This window comes from Scyliorhinus torazame, chromosome 10 (genome assembly GCF_047496885.1).
Source record: "Scyliorhinus torazame isolate Kashiwa2021f chromosome 10, sScyTor2.1, whole genome shotgun sequence".
NCBI lineage: Eukaryota > Metazoa > Chordata > Chondrichthyes > Carcharhiniformes > Scyliorhinidae > Scyliorhinus > Scyliorhinus torazame.
Window position 1 is genome coordinate 109,252,528 of NC_092716.1, and position 20,103 is coordinate 109,272,630.

General features: G+C 49.7%; 1 protein-coding gene across 6 annotated transcripts in view; it reads left to right on the plus strand.

Annotated features, from left to right (window-relative positions):
• Nucleotides 1–20,103, plus strand: part of LOC140430841 (RNA-binding Raly-like protein) — a 2,211,286-nt gene that overhangs the window by 2,145,474 nt on the left and 45,709 nt on the right. For all 6 annotated transcript variants that reach the window (XM_072518571.1, XM_072518572.1, XM_072518570.1 and 3 more), the window contains one exon: nucleotides 7,096–7,289. In XM_072518571.1, coding sequence (XP_072374672.1) covers nucleotides 7,096–7,289 — 194 coding nt within the window. The remainder of the gene's footprint in view (nucleotides 1–7,095; nucleotides 7,290–20,103) is intronic.

Sequence of the window (20,103 nt, forward strand, 5' to 3'; positions counted from 1 at the left end):
CAGGACATTGAGGAGAACACCTTTGAATAGTGCTGTGCATCTTTTACATGCACCAGAGAGGGCAGATTAGGTAGGCCTCAGTGTGAAAGAAAGCACCTCTGACAGGGCTGCACTCCCTCAGTATTGCCCTGGGGTTTCAGCCTGGATTGTGTGCCCCGGAGTGGGAACTGAACCCATAACCCTCAGACGTGTCAGTTCCACCATTTGGCCACAGTTGACCCCCAGTGGATGTGTTGGGCCTGAGCAATTGCCCCACTGCTTTTGTTTTGCTTCTTTCCTGATTTTCTTTTTTGTTTGCCCCTCCTCTACTCACCTGAGTGTTCAGTTTTTACAGGAGCTATTCCCCCCCCCCCCCCCCCCCGGCTTTGCTGAACAATATTTCTATCGATCGGAGTGAAGTGCCAGCAGTCTGTGAGACCACAGGTGGTATTGCCGTCTCCTCAGCCAGTGTTCACATGCTCATCTTCCAGTCAAAGTCAGTGATTAGTGGTGGGACCCGTGGCTGCTTTTCCACTCCCAAGCCTCGGTGATCTGAGTCCAATTTGAGCTAAGATAAAGCCAGCAGGGTGAGCAAAATAGGTGTGTTCGTTTTACATAATTCAGAGGTGTGACATTCCCCTTTGTCTTTGCCTTCCTGTTATTGCACCATGGCCTAGGGCAGTATTACCCACTTATAGCAACCACCTGAGATCATGAAGGGAAGAAGGGGTCATAGGATCATAGAATTTACAGCACACAAGCAAGCAGGTCAGCCCATCATGTCTGTGCTGGGTTCTGACTCTTATACTGGAGCTGTCTAACTAACCCCATTCTTCACAGTCATTAACATTTTTCCTTTTCAATGTTTACCCAGCAGCCTTTTAAAGGAGCTACTTGAGGTAAAACATCCCTTTTTTTAACCTTGATGTGTGATATGCCTTCAATAAGCACACGGCGAGTGATGAATGTGACTGAGGCTTTAATACACTAAACAGCAAGCCTCCTGGCCTCTGGTCCCGAACTGGGGTGGAGGTGGAGACTAGCCACCTTTATACATGAGCCTGAGGGGAGGAGCCACAGGCGGAGCCAGCCGGGACAAGCCCAGGCATGTACAACACAACACAATGCAACACAGTGGTTTACCACATTCACCCCCTGTTTAAAAAGGAGTCCGGCGGGGGTGAAGTGGTCTTAAAGGTCAAGTCTGTCCAGGGCCTTTACCTTCAGCCGTGATCACCTCAGTCCCGGCTGTGGTGTGGGCACCGGTGTCGAGACCTGCGCGTCCGGGAGCGTGTTGTCTTCTTCTTCACCCAGATGTTGAGTCGGTGAAGGGGGTGGGGGAGGGGGCGGTGTATGGGTAGAGGTGGTGGTGATGGTCGCCGGTGGGCCTGCGGGTGCTAGTTCGTGAGGGAGGTGGGCAGGGGTGGGGAAAGACGATGTAGGGTCGGGGGTAGTGGTGATGGTCGCTGGGGAGCCTGCTGCTGCCAAATCCCGAAGGGAGACTGTGACCTGTCGCCCGTCCTGGTGTGCCACGGAGGCATATTGTGGATTGGCATGGAGGAGCAGGACTTTCTGGATGAGGGGTCGGATTTATGGCTCCTCGCATGCTTCCTGAGGAGGACTGGCCCTGGGACTGTCAGCCAGGACGGGAGCGAGACCTCGGAGGTGGATTTCCTGGGGAAAGCAAACATACGCTCGTGAGGGATCTCGTTGGTGGCTGTACGCAGGAGCGACCGGATGGAGTGGAGCGCATCGGAGAGGACCTCCTGCCCCCGGGAGACTGGGAGGCTCCTAGAACATAGGGCCAGGAGGACGGTCTTCCAGACCGTCACGTTCTCCCTCTCTACCTGTCCGTTTCCTCGGGGGTTATAGCTGATCGTCCTGCTGGAGGCGATGCTCTTGCGGAGCTTGAACTGACGCAACTCGTCGCTCATGAAGGAGGAGACCCGATCACTATGGATGTAGGCGGGGAACCCAAACAGGGTGAAAAGACAGTGCAGGGCCTTGATGACGGTGGCAGAGGTCATGTCAGGGCACGGTATGGCGGAGGGGAATCTTGAGTACTCGTCAATGACTTTGAGGAAATACACGTTACGGTCAGTGGAGGGGAGACGCTCAAAGGGGAGAGAGGCCTTTACCAGGTGTGCTCTGTCTGGCCGATAGAAGTGCGGTTTACACTCCGCGCAGACCTGGCAGTCCCTGGTCGCGGTCCTGACCTCCTCGATGGAGTAAAGCAGGTTGCGAGCCTTGATGAAGTGAAAAAAACGGGTGACCCCCGGGTGACCGAGGTCATTGTGGGGGGCCGGGAGTCGGCCTACTTGTGCGCTGGCACATGTACCGCGGGATAGGGCATCTGGGGGTTCATTGAGCTTCCCAGGCCGATACAAAATATCGTAGTTGTAGGTGGAGAGCTCCATCCTCCACCTCAATATCTTGCCATTCTTGATCTTGCCCCGCTGTGTGTTATTGAACATGAAGGCAACCGACCATTGGTCAGTGAGGAGAGTGAATCGCCTGCCGGCCAGGTAATGCCTCCAATGTCTCACAGCTTCTACGATGGCTTGGGCTTCCTTTTCGACGGAGGAGTGTCGAATTTTGGAAGCATGGAGGGTACGGGAGAAGAAAGCCACGGGCCTGCCTGCCTAGTTGAGGGTAGCGGCCAGAGCAAAGTCCGACGCATCGCTCTCCACTTGGAATGGGATTGACATGTCCACCGCCTCGGCTGTCAGGGGAAAAACGGTGGATTTGATAAGTGGGCAGGCCTTGTCCGCATAATTGGGGACCCACTGGGCATAGTACAAGAAGAACCCCAGGCATCTCTTCAGGGCCTTGGGGCAGTGAGGGAGGGGGAGTTCCAAGCGGAGGCGCATGCGGTCGGGGTCGGGCCCTAGGACTCCGTGTTCCATGATGTAGCCCGAGGATGGCTAAGCGGGTTGTGCGGAAAACGCATTTTTCTTTATTATAGGTGAGATTCAGGAGTTTAGCGGTGTGGAGGAAGCGCCGGAGGTTTTCGTTATGGTCCTGCTCATCATGGCTGCAGATGGTGACATTGTCTAAGTACGGGAGAGTGGCCTGCAGCCCGTACTGGTCAACCATTCGGTCCATTTCTCTTTGGAAGATCGAGACCCCATTGGTGACGCCGAAGGAGACCCTGAGGAAGTGGTAGAGGTGACCATCTGCCTCGAAGGCAGTGTATTGGCGGTCTTCCGGGCGGATAGGGAGTTGGTGGTACGCGGACTTCAAGTCAACCGTGGAGAAGACTCGATGCTGCTCAATCTGGTTGACCATGTCAGATATGCGGTGGAGGGGGTACGCATCGAGCTGCGTGTACCGGTTGATGGTCTGACTGTAATCGATGACCATCCGGTGCTTCTCCCAGTCTTGACAACCACCACTTGGGCTCTCCAGGGGCTGGTACTAGCCTCAATGATCCCCTCTCGCAGGAGTCGCTGGGCCTCCGACCTGATAACGGCCCTGTCCCGGGCACTGCATCATCTGCTCCTGGTAGCGATGGGCTTACAGTCCGGGGTGAGATTTGCGAAGAGCGAGGGTGGGGTGCCCTTAAGGGTCGCGAGGCTACAGACGGTGAGGGGGGGCAGGGGTCCACCAAACTTTAAATTATGGCTCTGGAGGTGGCACTGGAAGTCGAGCCCCAGTAATAGGGCAGCGCAGAGATGGGGAAGGACGTGGAGTTTGAAGTTAGCGTACTCTACACCTTGTACAGTAAGGGTCGCGACATAGTACCGCCGGATTTCTGCTGCATGGGATCCGGAAGCCAGGGAGATTTTCTGGGTCGCGGGTAAGATTGGGAGGGAGCAGTGCCTTACTGTATCTGGGTGTATGAAGCTATCTGTGCTCCCAGAGTCGAAAAGACAGGCCGTCTCGTGCCCGTTGTTCCGGACGTTCATCGTAGACTTCGCGAGGTGGTGCCGCCGGGACTGGTCAAGTGTGATGGAGGTGAGCTTCGGAAGGCGGTCAGTAGGCCGGTCGAGGTAGCGGTGGCCAGCATACGGTCGGGTGAGCCAGGCTCCCGGGAGGCAGCGGAGTTGTCCCAAGATGGCGGCCCCCATGAGTCACGCGTGGCGGGAGCATCGGCGGCAGCGTCCAAGATGGCGGCCCCCATGTGTCGTGTGGCGGGTGGCAGCGGTGATGGCGTCCCCCGTGGCGGTTGGAGGATGCGTTAAAGATGGCTGCCCCCATGGGCTGCACATGGCTGCCGAAATTGAAGATGGCGGCGCCCACGGGTCGCACATGGCGGGTGGGGGCGGCCCCAACAGGCAGCAGGCAGCACTGCTGGACCTAGACGTTTTAGGGGGAGATCGGGCCTGGCAGGCTTTTGCAAAGTGGCCCTTCTTCCCACAGCCGTTGCAAGTTGCATTCCGTGCAGGGCAGTGTTGCCTGGGGTGGCTACCCTGGCCGCAAAAGTAGCACCTCGGGCCTCCGGTGTTGGCGGGCCGCTGCACGGCACAGGCTTGCGTCGCACCCGGGTCGGATGATGGCTGCGCCCACGAGGGTGCTGGAGGTATAGGCCTCCATGGTCTGGGAGGTCACCTCCAGCGAGTTGGAGAGTTGCACTGTCTCTGGGAGGCCGTGTATACCCCCTTCTAGTAATCGCTGGCGGATATAATTTGATTTCATGCCCGCGACATAAGCAGCAGCTCCGCGTGCTGGGTAGCCGAAATCGCCCGGCAATCACAGATCCGGCAGAGTACACGCAAAGCACGCAGGAATTCTGAACGTGATTCCCCGGACGTTGCCGTCTCGTGGCAAGGAAGTGCCGAGCATACACCTCGTTAACGGACCGTCAAGTATTGTCCCTTCAGCAGCATTATTGCCTCCGCATACGAGGGGACGTCCCTGATGAGAAGAAAGACTCTTGGGCTCACCCGTGCATGAAGGATCTGCTTCTTCTGGAGGTCTGATAAGTCTTCGGTGAAGGATGCGAGGTACGCTTCGAAGCTTAGCCAGTGCTCAAAAGTTTCTGTGGCGTAGGCTGCCTGTGGATCCAGCTCCAGGCGATCAGGCTTGAGTGATCAGTTCATCATAAAGTTTAGTGTATTAAATTGATAGGCCTTCAATAAGCACACGACGAGTGATGAATGTAACTGAGGCTTTAATACACAAAACAGCAAGCCTCCTGCCTCTGGTCCTGAACTGGGGCGGAGGCGGAGACTAGCCACCTTTATACATGAGCCCGAGGGAGGAGCCACAGGCGGAGCCAGCCGGGACAAGCCCAGGCACGTACAACACAACACAATACAACACAGTGGTTTACCACAATGTGGGGGGGAAAAAATTCTTCTATTCTTCTTTACTCCTCCACCCTTAGTCTATGTTCTTCCTTATCGACTCACCACTCCCTGGAAACAATCTATGACCAATAATCCTCTCAAAATCTTTCAGAACATTGAAGCTATCGATTACTATTCAGTTCTTAATCCTCTCTGTTAAGTGTAAAAATCCTTTATTTAGTCTCTCCTCCATACCGCAATCTTTCTTTTCTGACGTGGTCGGAAGATTGCCCACAGCCTCATTTCAATCTCATTTTAAAGCCGGTAGCAACCGCCATGCTCAATGAAAATGGCAGTAGTGGCCAATGGGCGCTTCTGCTGCGATCGGGACCACTGTGGGAATGCCATGACCAATCATTCCGTGACCCTCCCGACACCCACCACGACCCATCCACGTTTGCGACCTGCACTTTGAAAAACCCTGCCTTAAAGGCTCTATGTAAATGTAAGATGTTGTTGTTGCTGTAGTGGAGAAATGCTAATCTAGAGCTCAGAAATGTAGGATAGTCGCTACTAACTCCAGCAGAGAATTGATCCAGAGATTGGTGCAAACGTGGAACTCGCCACCAAATGGACTAGATGAGATGAGTGGCTACATTTCAGGGAGATTGGATAAGTACAGGAGCGAGAAAGGATTAGAAGGATATGGTGGTAAGATTAGGCGAAGGTGGGAGGAGATGGGGAGGGGGTGCCTTAGTGGTATTGAAACTGGACTAGTAATCCAGATATCCGGGGCAAAGCTCTGGGGACCTGGGTTCGAATCCCACCATGACCGATGGTGAAATTTGAATTCAATAAAAAATCTGGAATTTAAAAGTCTGATTGTTGTAAGTCTGATAGGTTCACGAATGGCCTTTAGGGAAGGAAATCTGCCGCCCTTATCTACTCCAGATCCACAGCAATGTGATTGACTCTTAAATGCCCTCTGAAATGGCTAAGCAAGTCACTTAGTTGAGGGCATTTAGGGGTGGGAAACAAACCCTGCCCCAGCCATGTCCACATCACATGAACAACTCGAATAACTGGTATCGACCTGTTTCTGTGCTGTGATATCTTTTTAAAAATATTTTTATTCAACACATTTTCACCAAAAGAAAAGAAAAAAAAGTGAACAACCCCAACAATACAATAACAATCCCACCTAAACCCTGGTTCGCGGGGCCCCTTCCACATCGCTCACAGACATCCGTCACCCCCTCAAACAGCCGGCTTATCCTTGAATTTGTGAGATGTGCTCTGTACACTACCTTCAGCTGTTCCCCCCCACCCCCCCACTGATAGCACAGCCTCCAGCAACAGAAAGGCCAGCGCTAGCGGGAAGGTCAGAAAAATCTGACCTGGTCCCCAGCTCAAATCTGACCTGGTCCCCAGCTCTAAGTGTCGTTTAAACTGCCTCCAGATCTTCAATGTGGCCACTACCACAGGACTCCCCGAATACTTTACTGGAGCCATCGGACTCGCCAGCGTTGCGAGCGCCGGCAACCCCGATCCCCTACACGAGCCTGCCTCCACTGTGCAGTGATTTCTAAATAATTCTTTGGAACCAGTTTTTGAGCCAGCATTTTTTAACCTTTATTTTTCAATAATCACCAATCGTTTGTACAAAGGGTCCAAGTTATTATTTAACAAAACATAGTATTTATCTCCCACCCGCATTCCCTGTAATTAAGGGGAAAGTTGCAGTGATAGCTTTTTTGACACTGCTGGGACATCGGAACTGAGGTTGGCATTGGGACGGGTAATTGGTGATCATCACTCGTGTGTTTTGAGCCTGTCTCAGGCAATGAGGGACCGAGGATCAATTGTAATAGCTGTCACTTTACAGAGGCAAAGCCGGAGACCGCAGTCACGACAGAGCATAACCCCGGCGACGAAGCGGCGGATAACGCTGATGACGCAACGGCAGACGAACAGACGGAGGGCGACACAGTGGACGGCGGAGAGCTGGAAGGGGATGAGATCCTCGAGGAAGTTGACGGAGTGGAGGATGACTTTGACGACGAAGGCACGGATGAGCTGGTAAGCACAGATATCACATAATATCATCATGGTGGTGAAGCCAATTTTAAAAATTGACATCAACAGTAACCGTACACCATCGTTGCTGTTCTGTTGCCACCTGTCTGCTGGTCCAAAGTAGAAGAGAACAGACTATAGAGAGGTAGGGTAATGCCTGACTTATGATTTGTACTTTGCTGCTAATACTGAAAATTTACAAGAAACAGAAAATGCTGGAAAAGCCCAGCAGGTTCGGCAGCATCTGTAGAGAGAGAAACATAATCCGTGACCCTTCTTACCATAGAATCCTTACAGTGCAGGAGGAGGCCATTCAGTCCAGCGAGTTTGCACTGGTCCTCTGAAAGAGCACCCTATCTAGGCCCAATCCCCCACCCTATCCCCGTAATCCCACCTAGGGGCAATTTACCGAGCCAATCCACATAACCTGCACATCTTTGGACTGCGGGAGGAAACCGGAGCATCCGGAGGAAACTCACGCAGACATGGGAAGAATGTGCAAAACTCTACGCAGAGAGTCACCTGAGATCGGAATCGAACCCGGGTCTCTAGCGTTGTAAGGCAGCAGTGCTAACCACTGTGCTGCCGCATCATGCAGACTCGAAACGTTAACACAGTTCCTCTCTCCACAGATGCTGCCAGACCTGCGATGTTTTCCCACCATTTTCTGTTTTCATTTCAGATTTCCAGCATCTGCAATATTTTGCTTTTATTTGAAAGCATTACCAATGTTCCCATGTTATACGGCACCAAAGGGGAGGAGTGGGGGTGGCTGGCGAAGGAAAGGCACAACAGCATGTCACCGTTTCTGAAATACTTTGGCTGCGTGCACTGAATGTGGAAAATCAGTACTTTGCAGTGGCCATAGTAAATGTTCAGCCAGCTCCACTCATGACAGATGCTGGGTACAAAATGTAGATGCCCACACACGGGGAGCTGGGAAGGTCATGCTGGCCAACTTCGCAGCATCGTGGGTTGGCTCGTTTGGAGCAGTTCCCGATGGAAAATGTGATTGAAATTAACTTGAGCGCATGTTGCATCACATCAAAAGAACCATGTCACAGACATCTGTACAGACAGCTTTTCTGCTTCTGGTGCTCTTGAAATGAAAGGAGGTGAAATCAGACTACGGGGGCGGATGGTGAATGCAGAACTGAACCTATTGGTTCAGCATTAAAGGGTGATGCCTGTGTTTAGAGGTTATATCCTTCTGTCCTCCAAGCATTTGGGATAATTCTAACTATCCGCAGAGGTACATATTGGACAATATTGTAACAGTCATTACTGTTTCTCCTATCCAAATTGCCTTTCCATTAGCTTCAGCGTATCACGTTAGCATTATTGGCTCACTCTTGCAGCTTGAGTCAGAGGATTGTGGGTGCAAGTCTCAGTCAAGAGACGGAACCCAGGCAGTGTGCAAATTGACTGCCCTTTTTCTACATTACAACAGTGATTCCTAGCTCCACAGCAGTACAGTCTCAGAGATGCGGGGAACTTTGACAGCCAATTTATACACACCAAGATCCCACAGTTAAACCAATGACACAGGAGCCTACCCACAAATGGTGAACATCAATAGACAGTTGACCATTAGACATTTAAGTACAGCCAGGCCATGTTCCCTCCTGAGTCAGCATCACACAAGGTGCAGTTCTGGGGAAGTCGCTGGTTCACAACCAAGAGCAAGTAGGCCCGGCAGGTGCTTATTTTCCCGTACCCAGCTCTGGCAGCACTGAAACCACACGGCGTCTGCCGTACCCAGCCTCTCCACTCAGCAGTGCCAACCCCGCACCCACCTCCCCCACCCTGCTCGCCCCACACCCACTAACTCACACAGGAGCACAAATTAAACCAAAGAGCAGTCTGCTCTGTTGTGTGTTTTAAATTGCTTTTTATCAATTGGGCCATCATGGAGCCACTTGTCAGAGCCTTTTAGACATCAGAGGTCCTGATCCTCCTCAGTATTGTCAGTGTGCTCCATTTTACTCACTTGCGGCTCTCACTGGAAAACACAGATAAGCCCACCGTTCAGTGGCATGTTATATGAGGAGCTGGATGAGATCATCTTGCTGTTGTGTTAATTTAAATCCGTGCAACCAAGTTGTAAATTACTTACATTGTGAGCACTGTGAGCCAGCAGGAGCAGTGAGTATCAGTTCCTATTTAAAAAGAATTTAATAAAGGGCCGATCTTTGCCTTTGATGGTTCTCCTGCGATTTAATTGTTGGACCAGAAGCTCTCTTTTACATGCGCTGTTGAAATCTGCAGCCTGAGGCTATTAAGCTAAGCTTTCATCATTAGGGCAATTTGAAAAGGAAATTGTTTTTTTTGTGGATGTTGAGAAGTAGGGGATGTGAACTATTGCATGAGCTAAAATTAAATGCTTTTTTCCCCCTGTGGGAGACTTGATTTCATTGCTATTTTATTCTGCCTTTGGTCAGCAGTTAACGGATAAATTTAGCCAGTTTTATTTTGCTGTCGCTAGTTTTGTTCTCTCTCTCTCTCTCCATAGAATCCATAGAATTCAGACAGTACAGAAGAATTGTTGGCCAGTTGGCCCATCGAATTTACACTGTCCCTATGAAAAAGCACCCTACCTAGGCTCACAACCCCGCCCTGTACCCGTAAGCCCACTTAAATGGCACATTGTTTCCATAGAGTAGTGGTTATTGTTGCGTTATGTACTCTGGGATAACACAAGCTGAAACTCGATGCAGCTTTGACCAAAAGATACTCCAGACATTGAAGCAAGGTCAATGTGATTTATTGAACCATTAGCACAGTTCTCTATGAGTTCGACTCTCCTGCTAATCTTGCTATAGTAACTCAGTCGAACTAACCGGTCTGCTCTCAGCCACGTGGTGGGTGTGATGCTTCTGATCTGCCCCTGTCCTACTCTCTAAGTGTCGCCTGTGGAAAGAGACAGAGCATGTGTGCCCTGTCCTTATATATGGGTTGTGTAATGCCCCCTTGTGGTAATGCCACCTCTGGCTGTCTTGACTGCCCATTCGTCGTGTTCTATTCTGTGTTCATCAGCTGTATGTCTGCATGTCATGACGTCTCTGGTGCTCCCTCTAGTGTTTACTTAGTCGTAGTGTATTTACATTAACCCCTTGTGTATTTACAGTGATGCATATCACGACATCCCCCCTTTTTTCGTGTTACATATTTTCTGTACACTGTTAAAGAAAAATTGAACAAAAACAGGTAAATAAGTGATGACATGTACAAGTTATGATGACTATATAAGATCAAAGAATAGTTATGATGACATTGAGGATTATACAATACCAAATAATAGTTATGATGATGTTGAGGATTATACAACACCAAATAATAGTTATGATGACATTGAGGATTATACAATACCAAATAATAGTTATGATGACGTTGAGGGTTATACAATACCAAATAATAGTTATGAGTCCAAAGTTCATGAATTTACACGGTCGAGTGGCTTTCTTGTGCTGTTATGGAAGTTTCGATGTTGATGTTCCATTCCCTTGTGAACGCCGTCAGTGTCCTGGTGTTTACGTAACCAAGAAATTATCAGGAGGTGTTCAAATGGTCGAATCACATCATTGTCTGGGGTGGACTCTTTCTTTTATGCTTGTGGTAGCAATTCTTGATGACATCTTTCCTGAAAGCTGGTTTGCTTGTCCGATGCGTTGACATGCCATGGTATGTTTGCACTCTCACCATTGTTCTGAGCTGAGCAGTAACATTGTCCTTCATGGGAAGAGTTGTACCATGTCGTACCAGTTGTTGTTCTAGTGTTGTTGTCATTGTTGTTATTGACGTGCTTGTTGTTGTGTTTGTTGCCTCTGGTACGCTTCTTGTTGTTTTTGTTGTTGTGTTTGTCGCGCTCAATGACCACACTGAGTGGAGAATTTGAGTCCTTCACAAAGTTACTTGTGTCAGTGTCCTTTGTGACATCTGCTGTTTCATTGAGCATGCCGTCTCTGATTCCTCGACGCTCCCCGTCTGGAGTCATGTCCGGTTCACTTGAATCATCTTTGGCTCATCGATGCTCCCTGTCTGGAGCCCTTTCTGGTTCACCTGAATCATCTTTGGTTTCTTGATGCTCCCCGTCCGGAGTCATTTCAGGTTCTTGTGGAGAGGCTTGAGTAGATGAGGTTTGAATTAACGTGGTGTCACTGGAATCACTAGTACCCTCACTTTGATTGTCGAGTGCCTCTGTACAGACCAGCTGAGACCTGTCAGTCTCGCTGAGAGGTCGCACATCTTGTATGGGAATTGTGAAGCCTTTGTCACTTGTCACACAAACAGTGGGTAGACCTTCAGTGTCTTCTTGTCTGTTAGATGAGCTGGGGAGACTGTCAAAGTCTTCTTCTGGTGGCTGAAACAATCTGGGTAGACTGTCATAGTCTTTCTGTTGTTCACGTGAGCGTGGTAGACTGTCATAGTCATCTTGCTGTGCGCTTGAGCGTGGCAGACTTGCATCGTCTGCTGCTGGTTGCTCAGATAAGTTTGCTAGACCTTCATGATCTTGGTCATGCAAGGACTGCACTCTGCTTCCATCGTGGAGGCTGTCAACGAGCTCAGTGTGGAGGCTTGTAACGCTCTCTCTGTGGAGTCTGGCATCGGTCCCTGTGTGGAGTCATGCAGTGGTCTCGCTGTGGAGTCGATCTGTGCGCTCTCAACGGAGCTGTGCAGTGGTCTCGCTGTGGAGTCTTTCTGTGTTCTCTGTGTGGAGACGTGCAGTGGTCTCGCTGTGCAGTCTGTCATCGCTTTCTGTGCGGAGACGGGGACTCTTTGTGCTGCGTGGACCACTCTCTTGGCGTCAGGCCGCTCTCTGTGGGCTTGTACCACTCTCTGTCTCTTGGCGTCAGGCCGCAGCAGAATCCTGTACTCATGGGTCGGGATGTTGTCTATGCTGGGCTGAGGGTCCTCAAATCCGAAGAACTCGTCCATGACTGTGTCGGATGCTTCAATGTACAACACATCTCGTTGCGGTTCGGATTTGGTACTGAGGTCGCCACGTCCAATGATGAAATCATCGTCTGAGTCGTAGTCTTCAAGGACTAAATCATCTCTTAGGATGGTGCTAACTGCTTGTTGCAGGGTTCTGCGGAGGTTACTTTCAGCTACTGGTCAAAGCTCAGACATTGTGCTGTCGTTCCAGGTGAAAGAATTGTGTTTTCTGGCTTTAAATTTTTTTTCCACTATTTTCGGACATTTCCCCTTTAAGTGGGCATGGTCCGGGGCCTCTGACATAGACACTTGTGACATAGAGCTTAGGAATGGATTGCGCATGCGCAGATCGCTTTTCCTTCACTGTGTGCTCTTCGCAACTGCGCATGTGCGGCTCCTTGCGCAAGATGGCTGCCAATCAAAATTGCCGTTTGCTTCTGTTGCAAGCCTACCTTTGCCTCGTGGTGAGTATAGGCGCCAGTTTTACCGATTTCTGTTGTGTTCACCTCGCAGTTGTTTTCAAACTTGTCCAGGACTGTCTGGAAGTCTCTCTTGTCCTGCCCTCTGGAGTACTTGAAGGAGTTGAAGATTTCTGTTGCACTTTCACACACAATGGTGAGTAGAAGATCTATCTTCTCAGCATCGGCACGCCATCTAGGTCGGATGCTATCATGTAAATCTCAAATCTGTGCTTGAATGCATACCAGTTGGCACAGACATTGCCGTGGTACCTGAGCTGCTGAGGAACCGGAATCTCGATTATCTTGCCTGGGTGCTGTTGCTGGTAGTCACGGATCTTGCTGAGTTGAACTATATAGATTCAACAGGCACTACTGGTACCATGTTGTGTTATGTACTCTGGGATAACACAGGCTGCAACTCGATGCAGCTTTGACCAAAAGATACTCCAGACTTTGAAGTAAGTTCAATGTGATTTATTGAACCATTAGCACAGTTCTCTATGAGTTCGACTCTCCTGCTAATCTTGCTATAGTAACTCAGTCTAACTAACAAGTCTGCTCTAAGCCACGTGGTGGGTGTGATGCTTCTGATCTGCCCCTGTCCTACTCTCTAAGTGTCGCCTGTGGAAAGAGACAGAGCATGTGTGCCCTGTCCTTATATATGGGTTGTGTAATGCCCCCCTGTGGTAGTGTCACCACTGGGTGGCTTGACTGCCCCATTGGTCGTGTCCTATTCTATGTGTTCATTAGCTGTATGTCTGCATGTCATGACGTCTCTGGTGTTTACTTAGTCGTAGTGTATTTACATTAACCCCTTGTGTATTTACAGTGATGCAGATCACCACAGTTATCACATTCGCCTCACACGCGAAAGGTCCCCAGTTCGATCCTGGGTGGCAGCATCTGGGAGGCACGGTACAGTGGTTAGCACTGTTGCTTCACAGCGCCAGGCTCCCAGGTTCGATTCCCGGCTTGGGTCACTGTCTGTGCGGAGTCTGCATGTTCTCCCCGTGTCTGCGTGGGTTTCCTCTGGGTGCTCTAGTTTCCTCCCACAAGTCCCAAAAGACATGCTGTTATGTGAATTGCACATTCTAAATTCTCCCTCTGTGTACCCAAACAGGCGCTGGAATGTGGCGACGAGGGAATTTTCACACTTACTTCATTGCAGTGTTAATGTAAACCTACTTGTGGCAATAATCTTTGGACACTAAGGGCAATTTTTCATGGGGAATCCACCTAGCCTGCACATCTTTGGACTGTGGGACGAAACCGGAGCTCCCGGAGGAAACCCACGCAGGCACGGGGAGCACATGCAAACTCCACACAGTCACCCAAAACCAGAATTGAACCCAGGTCCCTGGTGCTGTGAGGCAACAGTGGTCACCACGCGCCCCTCGGCCCTCACTGAGGTGCAGCTCCGCAAGTGGCTTCAGCTCCCCAGAGCCTCCAGTCTTCAAGCCTGAGGCTCCTGAGCAGCCCCATTCTCACCTTGTGGGGTGGAGTTAAAGGGATGGTTGGTTGGATCATGGTTAGCAATGGACAACAGCAAGCTCCCCTGGCTGCTCTCTCCCCTCCATTGCCCAGGGAGAGTCAGATGGGTTTCCTGTCGAGGCTGGCTTTAGTCAAGATCAACTAATGAGAATTGCCACTCCACTCCATCTCCACGTCATTATTAGCAAACAAGAAGACTGGTTGCTTGAACAAAGCAACAGGAATCTGCCAGTCCCAAAAAGAACCGTGCCTTAGCAGGGCTCAGTGCTTTCAGGGGAGGAGGGATGTAAATGGGGAAGGGTAAAGCACTGATAAAAATATAATAATTCTATTTTCCACTTCCCTCTCATGCTCCAGTATTGCTGGTTTGCTGCAGTATCCTGGAATTGCATTTGTTATGTCCACAACACACTCCCCACTTAAACTAGAATACCACACCTGAAAAGCAACCACAATATGCCCACCCCTCACTGTCTTTAGGTTCACTAAGCCAATCTAATGGATAGACTTTTATCCCCCTCGAGCCCCCAATTTGTTATGGGCCAGGGTTTAGAGAGCCCCAAATTGTATCATGGAGTTCTCCTGACCCACAACTTTTACTAGATTGTGGTATAGGGAGCACACGGCCCACTCTACAGGTGTGGTACAGCAGAAATGGAAAAGTATTTTTTTGAAGCAAAACAATGTTTATTCTATGAATTCACGTTAACCTTTTTAAAACCTACAGTGAACATCTTAACAACCATTAATTCAAATACAACTCCCAAAGAATACAACACTAAGTAATCCTTTAAGCTTTCCTTTTAACATCCACAAGACTTAAAACACCTTTTACCAGAAGCACATCAGGTTTAAGTCACTACTGTTATTAGTTTTAAATCACCAGGCTCGATTTACATTCTTTAGATTACAGAGAGAGATTCTAATACACCTTCTGGCTGTGACTGCAGCTACCCTGTTCTGAAAATGAAACTAAAACACACCCTGCAGCAAACAGCCTAAAACAAAAGTAAAAAGCTGACAGACAGCCCAGCTCCACCCACTCTCTGACATCACTGCAGTAATAAACACCCATTTCTTAAAGGTACTCTCACTACAGATACTTATATACACACTCATTTATAAACACCGTTTCTTAAAGGTACTCTCACATGACACATTCAAAGCACTATTTTCACATATTCTCTTTGATTCTTCATATGCAATACCCTGTATGAGGTTTTTTTTCAAATCCTCCCGTCATATTTTTTTCTTCTGGATGGATAATCTATACATAATAGAAACAAGCCTTTGGAGCAGAGTTCAGGGTTGTGTCACCTCCCTGGATTGTCAGTGAACCGGGTTGTGTGTTGTTTGCAGATTTCAATAGTTGTGGCTAATTTTGAAGGGTGCCGACGGATAAACCATCTGCCTGCGCAGAATTAACTGACCAGAGATGAGGGGCAGCACGGCGGTGCAGTGGTTAGCACTGCTGCCTCACGACGACGAGGACCCGGGTTTGATCTGGGCCCTGGGTCACTGCCTGTGTGGAATTTGCACATTCTCCCCGAGTCTGCGTGCGTCTCACTCCCACAACCCAAATATGTGCATGGTAGATGGATTGGCCATGCTAATTTGCCCCTTAATTATAAACAAATAATTGGGTACTCTAAATTTATTGTTTAAAAGTGACCTGAGCTGGGCGGGGCGGTTAGCAATTGGTGTCGCTGTGCCCTGCATCACACATTTCTGTTCACTGTTCAGTTATTATTTTGCAAACCCTCAAGGCACAGTAGTTAACATTACTGCCTCACAGCACCAGGGGCCTGGGTTCAATTTGGGCCTTGGGTGACTGTGTGGAGTTTGCACTTTCTCCCATGTCTGTGTGGGTTTCCTACAGGTGCTCCTGTTTCCTCCCACCGACCAAAGATATGCAGGTTAGGTGGATTGGCCATGCTGAATTGTTCCTTAGTGTCCAAAGATGTGCAGGTTAGATAGATTGGCCATGATAAAATTGCCCCTTTGTGTCCAAGGATGTGCAGGTTAGGTTGGGGTTACGGGGCTAGGCTGGGGGAGTGGGCCTCGGCAGGATTCTCTTTCAGAGGGGCCGGTGCAAACTCAATGAGCCGAATGGCCTCCTTCTGCACTGTAGGGATTCTGTGATTCTGTGGTTCATTTGCTGAATTTAAGGTTATTAGATGCAGAGCTGGGCTGAGAAGTGGCAGATGGAGTTTAACCCTGAAAAGTGTGAGGTTGTCCATTTGGAAGGATAAATATGAATGCGGAATACAGGGTTAACGGTAGAGTTCTTGGCAATGTGGAGGAGCAGAGAGATCTTGGGTCTATGTTCATACATCTTTGAAAGTTGCCACTCAAGTGGATAGAGCTGTGAAGAAGGCCTATGGTGTGCTAGCGTTCATTAACAGAGGGATTGAATTTAAGAGCTGTGAGGTGATGATGCAGCTGTATAAAACTTTGGTAAGGCCACATTTGGAGTACTGTGTACAGTTCTGGTCGCCTCATTTTAGAGAGGATGTGGAAGCTTTGGAAAAGGTGCAAAGGAGATTTACCAGGATGTTGCCTGGAATGGAGAGTAGGTCTTACGAGGAAAGGTTGAGGGTGCTAGGCCTTTTCTCATTAGAACGGAGAAGGATGAGGGGCGACTTGATAGAGGTTTATAAGATTATCAGGGGAATAGATAGAGTAGACAGTCAGAGACCTTTTCCCCAGGTGGAACAAACCATTACAAGGTGACATAAATTTAAGGTGAATGGGGGATGTCAGAGGTAGGTTCTTTACCCAGAGAGTAGTGGGGGCATGGAATGCACTGCCTGTGGATGTAGTTGAGTCGGAAACATTAGGGACCTTCAAGCAGCTATTGGATAGGTACATGGATTACGGTAGAATGATATATTGTAGATTAATTTGTTCTTAAGGGCAGCACGATAGCATTGTGGATAGAACAATTGCTTCACAGCTCCAGGGTCCCAGGTTCGATTCCAGCTTGGGTCACTGTCTGTGTGGAGTCTGCACATCCTCCCCGTGTGTGCGTGGGTTTCCTCCGGGTGCTCCGGTTTCCTCCCACAGTCCAAAGATGTGCAGGTTAGGTGGATTGGCCATGATAAATTGCCTTTAGTGTCCAAAATTGCCCTTAGTGTTGGGTGGAGGTGTTGACCTTGGGTGGGGTGCTCTTTCCAAGAGCTGGTGCAGACTCAATGGGCCAAATGGCCTCCTTCTGCACTGTAAATTCTATGATAATCTATGATTAATCTAGGACAAAGGTTCGGCACAACATAGTGGGCCGAAGGGCCTGTTCTGTGCTGTATTTTCCATGTTCTATGTTCTAATCTGTTGCTTGGTCTGTAGAAGGGACATTCCTTGGTCATGTGCAGTATTGTTTGTGTCTCTCATCTGTACAAGTGTATAATGGTTTGAACTGAGGCCCCAGCAGTGGAGATTGGCTACACAGAGTCTCTGGCCTGTCCTGAACCTGGTTGGCAAAGAGCACTCACGCCAATGGTGGTTCAAACAAGTCTGCTCAAAGTGAACCCGACGAGAAAGATATCAGCCCAGTGGCTGCCATACGGCATTCATGGTTCAAGCTCCATACCGGAGTTGTCGCCCCCATAATCCAGGCTGACTCTCCCAGTGCAGTGTGAGAGAGCACTTCACGCTTGGAGGTGGCAGCTTTCATCTCAGGTGAAGATAGAAGACCCCACAGCATACTTTTGAAGCAGGTCAAGGGAGTCCCTCAGCCCATATGCAGGAAAAAAAGGGTATCTGGTCATTTATCTCATTTCTGCTCATGCGGAATCTTGCAATGCGCAAATTAGCTTCCACATTTTCTCCATGATAACTGAGGTAAAACTTTAAAAATGCTTCAAAAACACTTTGAGACAACTTGAGGATATAATAGGAGATTTGCCAGAATGGTTCCAGGGATGAGGGGGGTTTAGTGACAAGATTAGGGTTGGAGAAATTGGGGTTGTTCTCGTTGGAGCGAAGGAGATTGAGGGGAGATTTGATCAAGGTGTACAAGATTATGTCAGGTTTAGATAAGGTGGGCAAAGAAAAATGTTCGCATTGGCTGATGGTCCAACGACTGGGTCGGGAGGCAGGGGGGATGCTGGTGGCGGTACACAGATTTTAGGTTCTGGGCAAGAGATACAGGGAGGAAGAACTTTTTAACACAGGGAATAGGAACTCACCACCCACGAGGATGGTGGAAATGGAGATGATCAATGATTTCAGAAAGAAATTGGATGAACACTTGAGAGAATTAAACTTGCAGGGATACAAGGAGCACGGGTGGGAGTGGAGGCGGCGTTGGTAGTGGGGTCGGGGGATGGGAGTGGGGTCGAGGGGTGGGAATGGGGTCGGGGGCTGTGAGTGGGATCAGGGGGTGGAAGTGGGGTTGGGCGGTGGGAGTGGGGTCTGGGGGGGGGTGGGAGTGGGACTGACTCTACAGAGAGCCACATGTGCTCATGTGCCAAATGGCCTCCTTCTGTACGATAATCACTCAACGGCCGGGATTTTACCAAAACCACCGAGGTGCCAACAGCGGACTAAAATGTGTGTGGACAACATGCATGACAACCTGGCGAGACATCCCCCGCAATTTTGCAGGCGACAGCTGATTGAATAGGTGCGGCTGGGGTATGCCAGCTGACCCCGAGAGCTGCTCGCTCAGGCAGGACCAGCGGAGACTCTGCCGCATCACCAGGCATGGATGCCACTGCTGAGGAAGGCAGAGATCCTACAGTCTACAGCAAGCAGGTCGAAGAAAGTTCCAAAATATATTTTAAAATCTCCAGATGGAGGGGAAACCTCTCTGGAGGGAATGACAGGAGATGCTAAGGTAATGCCCCCACCCCACCCCGCCCCTCCCCAGGCTGCTGAAGGGAGGCTGCCTACACATATCTTGTGGATCCCCTGTTGACGGGGGTGGCGGTTGGATACTCTTGGCAAAGTGACCATAAGAGGGCCTTTGCATATTCAAATTGGCGGCCTGCTGTCTTGGGACAGGCTGCCCGTCCAAATCCGTTCCCACCATCACTAAAGTTCCCCAATGGCTGAACGTGGTCAGGGAGCCAATCCACCATGGCTTGACCACAACTCTACTGCGTGTCCCCCCCCCCCCCCCCCCCCCCCCCCCCCCCACCCCCTTCTTTTGTCTGGTAAAATTCCACCCTATGGTTCTATGACATATAAGCCCTAAGACCTTGAAATGCATGTGCACGGCTGTCAAGTGAGTGCAAGAGCAGACGAGGCTGCGATGCCCTCATGGTGGGAGTGACCTTGAGCAGTGTTGCAGCCCCCAAAGGGTCCACTGGTTGAGGCACTGGTTGCCTGCAAACCCCACCAAAATAATAACGAACCTCAGTAAAACCAATAATTAAACGGGCATCCCTAAAGGGTCGATTGTAAGTTTATGAATTGGTAAAATGTGGCGGAACTATTCTGGGAGGAGAATGTCACAAAAATGTTGCAATTACGCTCTTCCTGTCGGATGTTGGAAATGGCTGTGTTATGCCACAGGCACTGTGGGGGAACTGGATGATGCAGTGAGCTAGCTCGCTGACCTTTGGCTCTGCTTCCAAACCAGCCCAGACTGTTTGGGATCTCTTTGCTGTCAGATGGCAGCAAGAGTGACATGCCGAATGAGTTCAAGCAACCGCAGGTCATAGACTTTCAGCCCAAAACTGCCTCTTGTTCAGTTTGGCACCATAACAGCAGTCTCGCCCAAAGAGGGCACAGGATGGCTGGCACAAAAACGGCAATCTCACATCACAGGACTAAGGAATGCTTACCAAGTGATCAGACTTGAAAGTGATTTTCTCTTTACTGAACCCCATCCTGTGAGTGTTTGATGGGCATCGTGTTAATGGAGCTTCCTGAATTTCACCCGCATTATACCTGGGATAGGAGTGTTTCATGGGGACGGTGTAGAG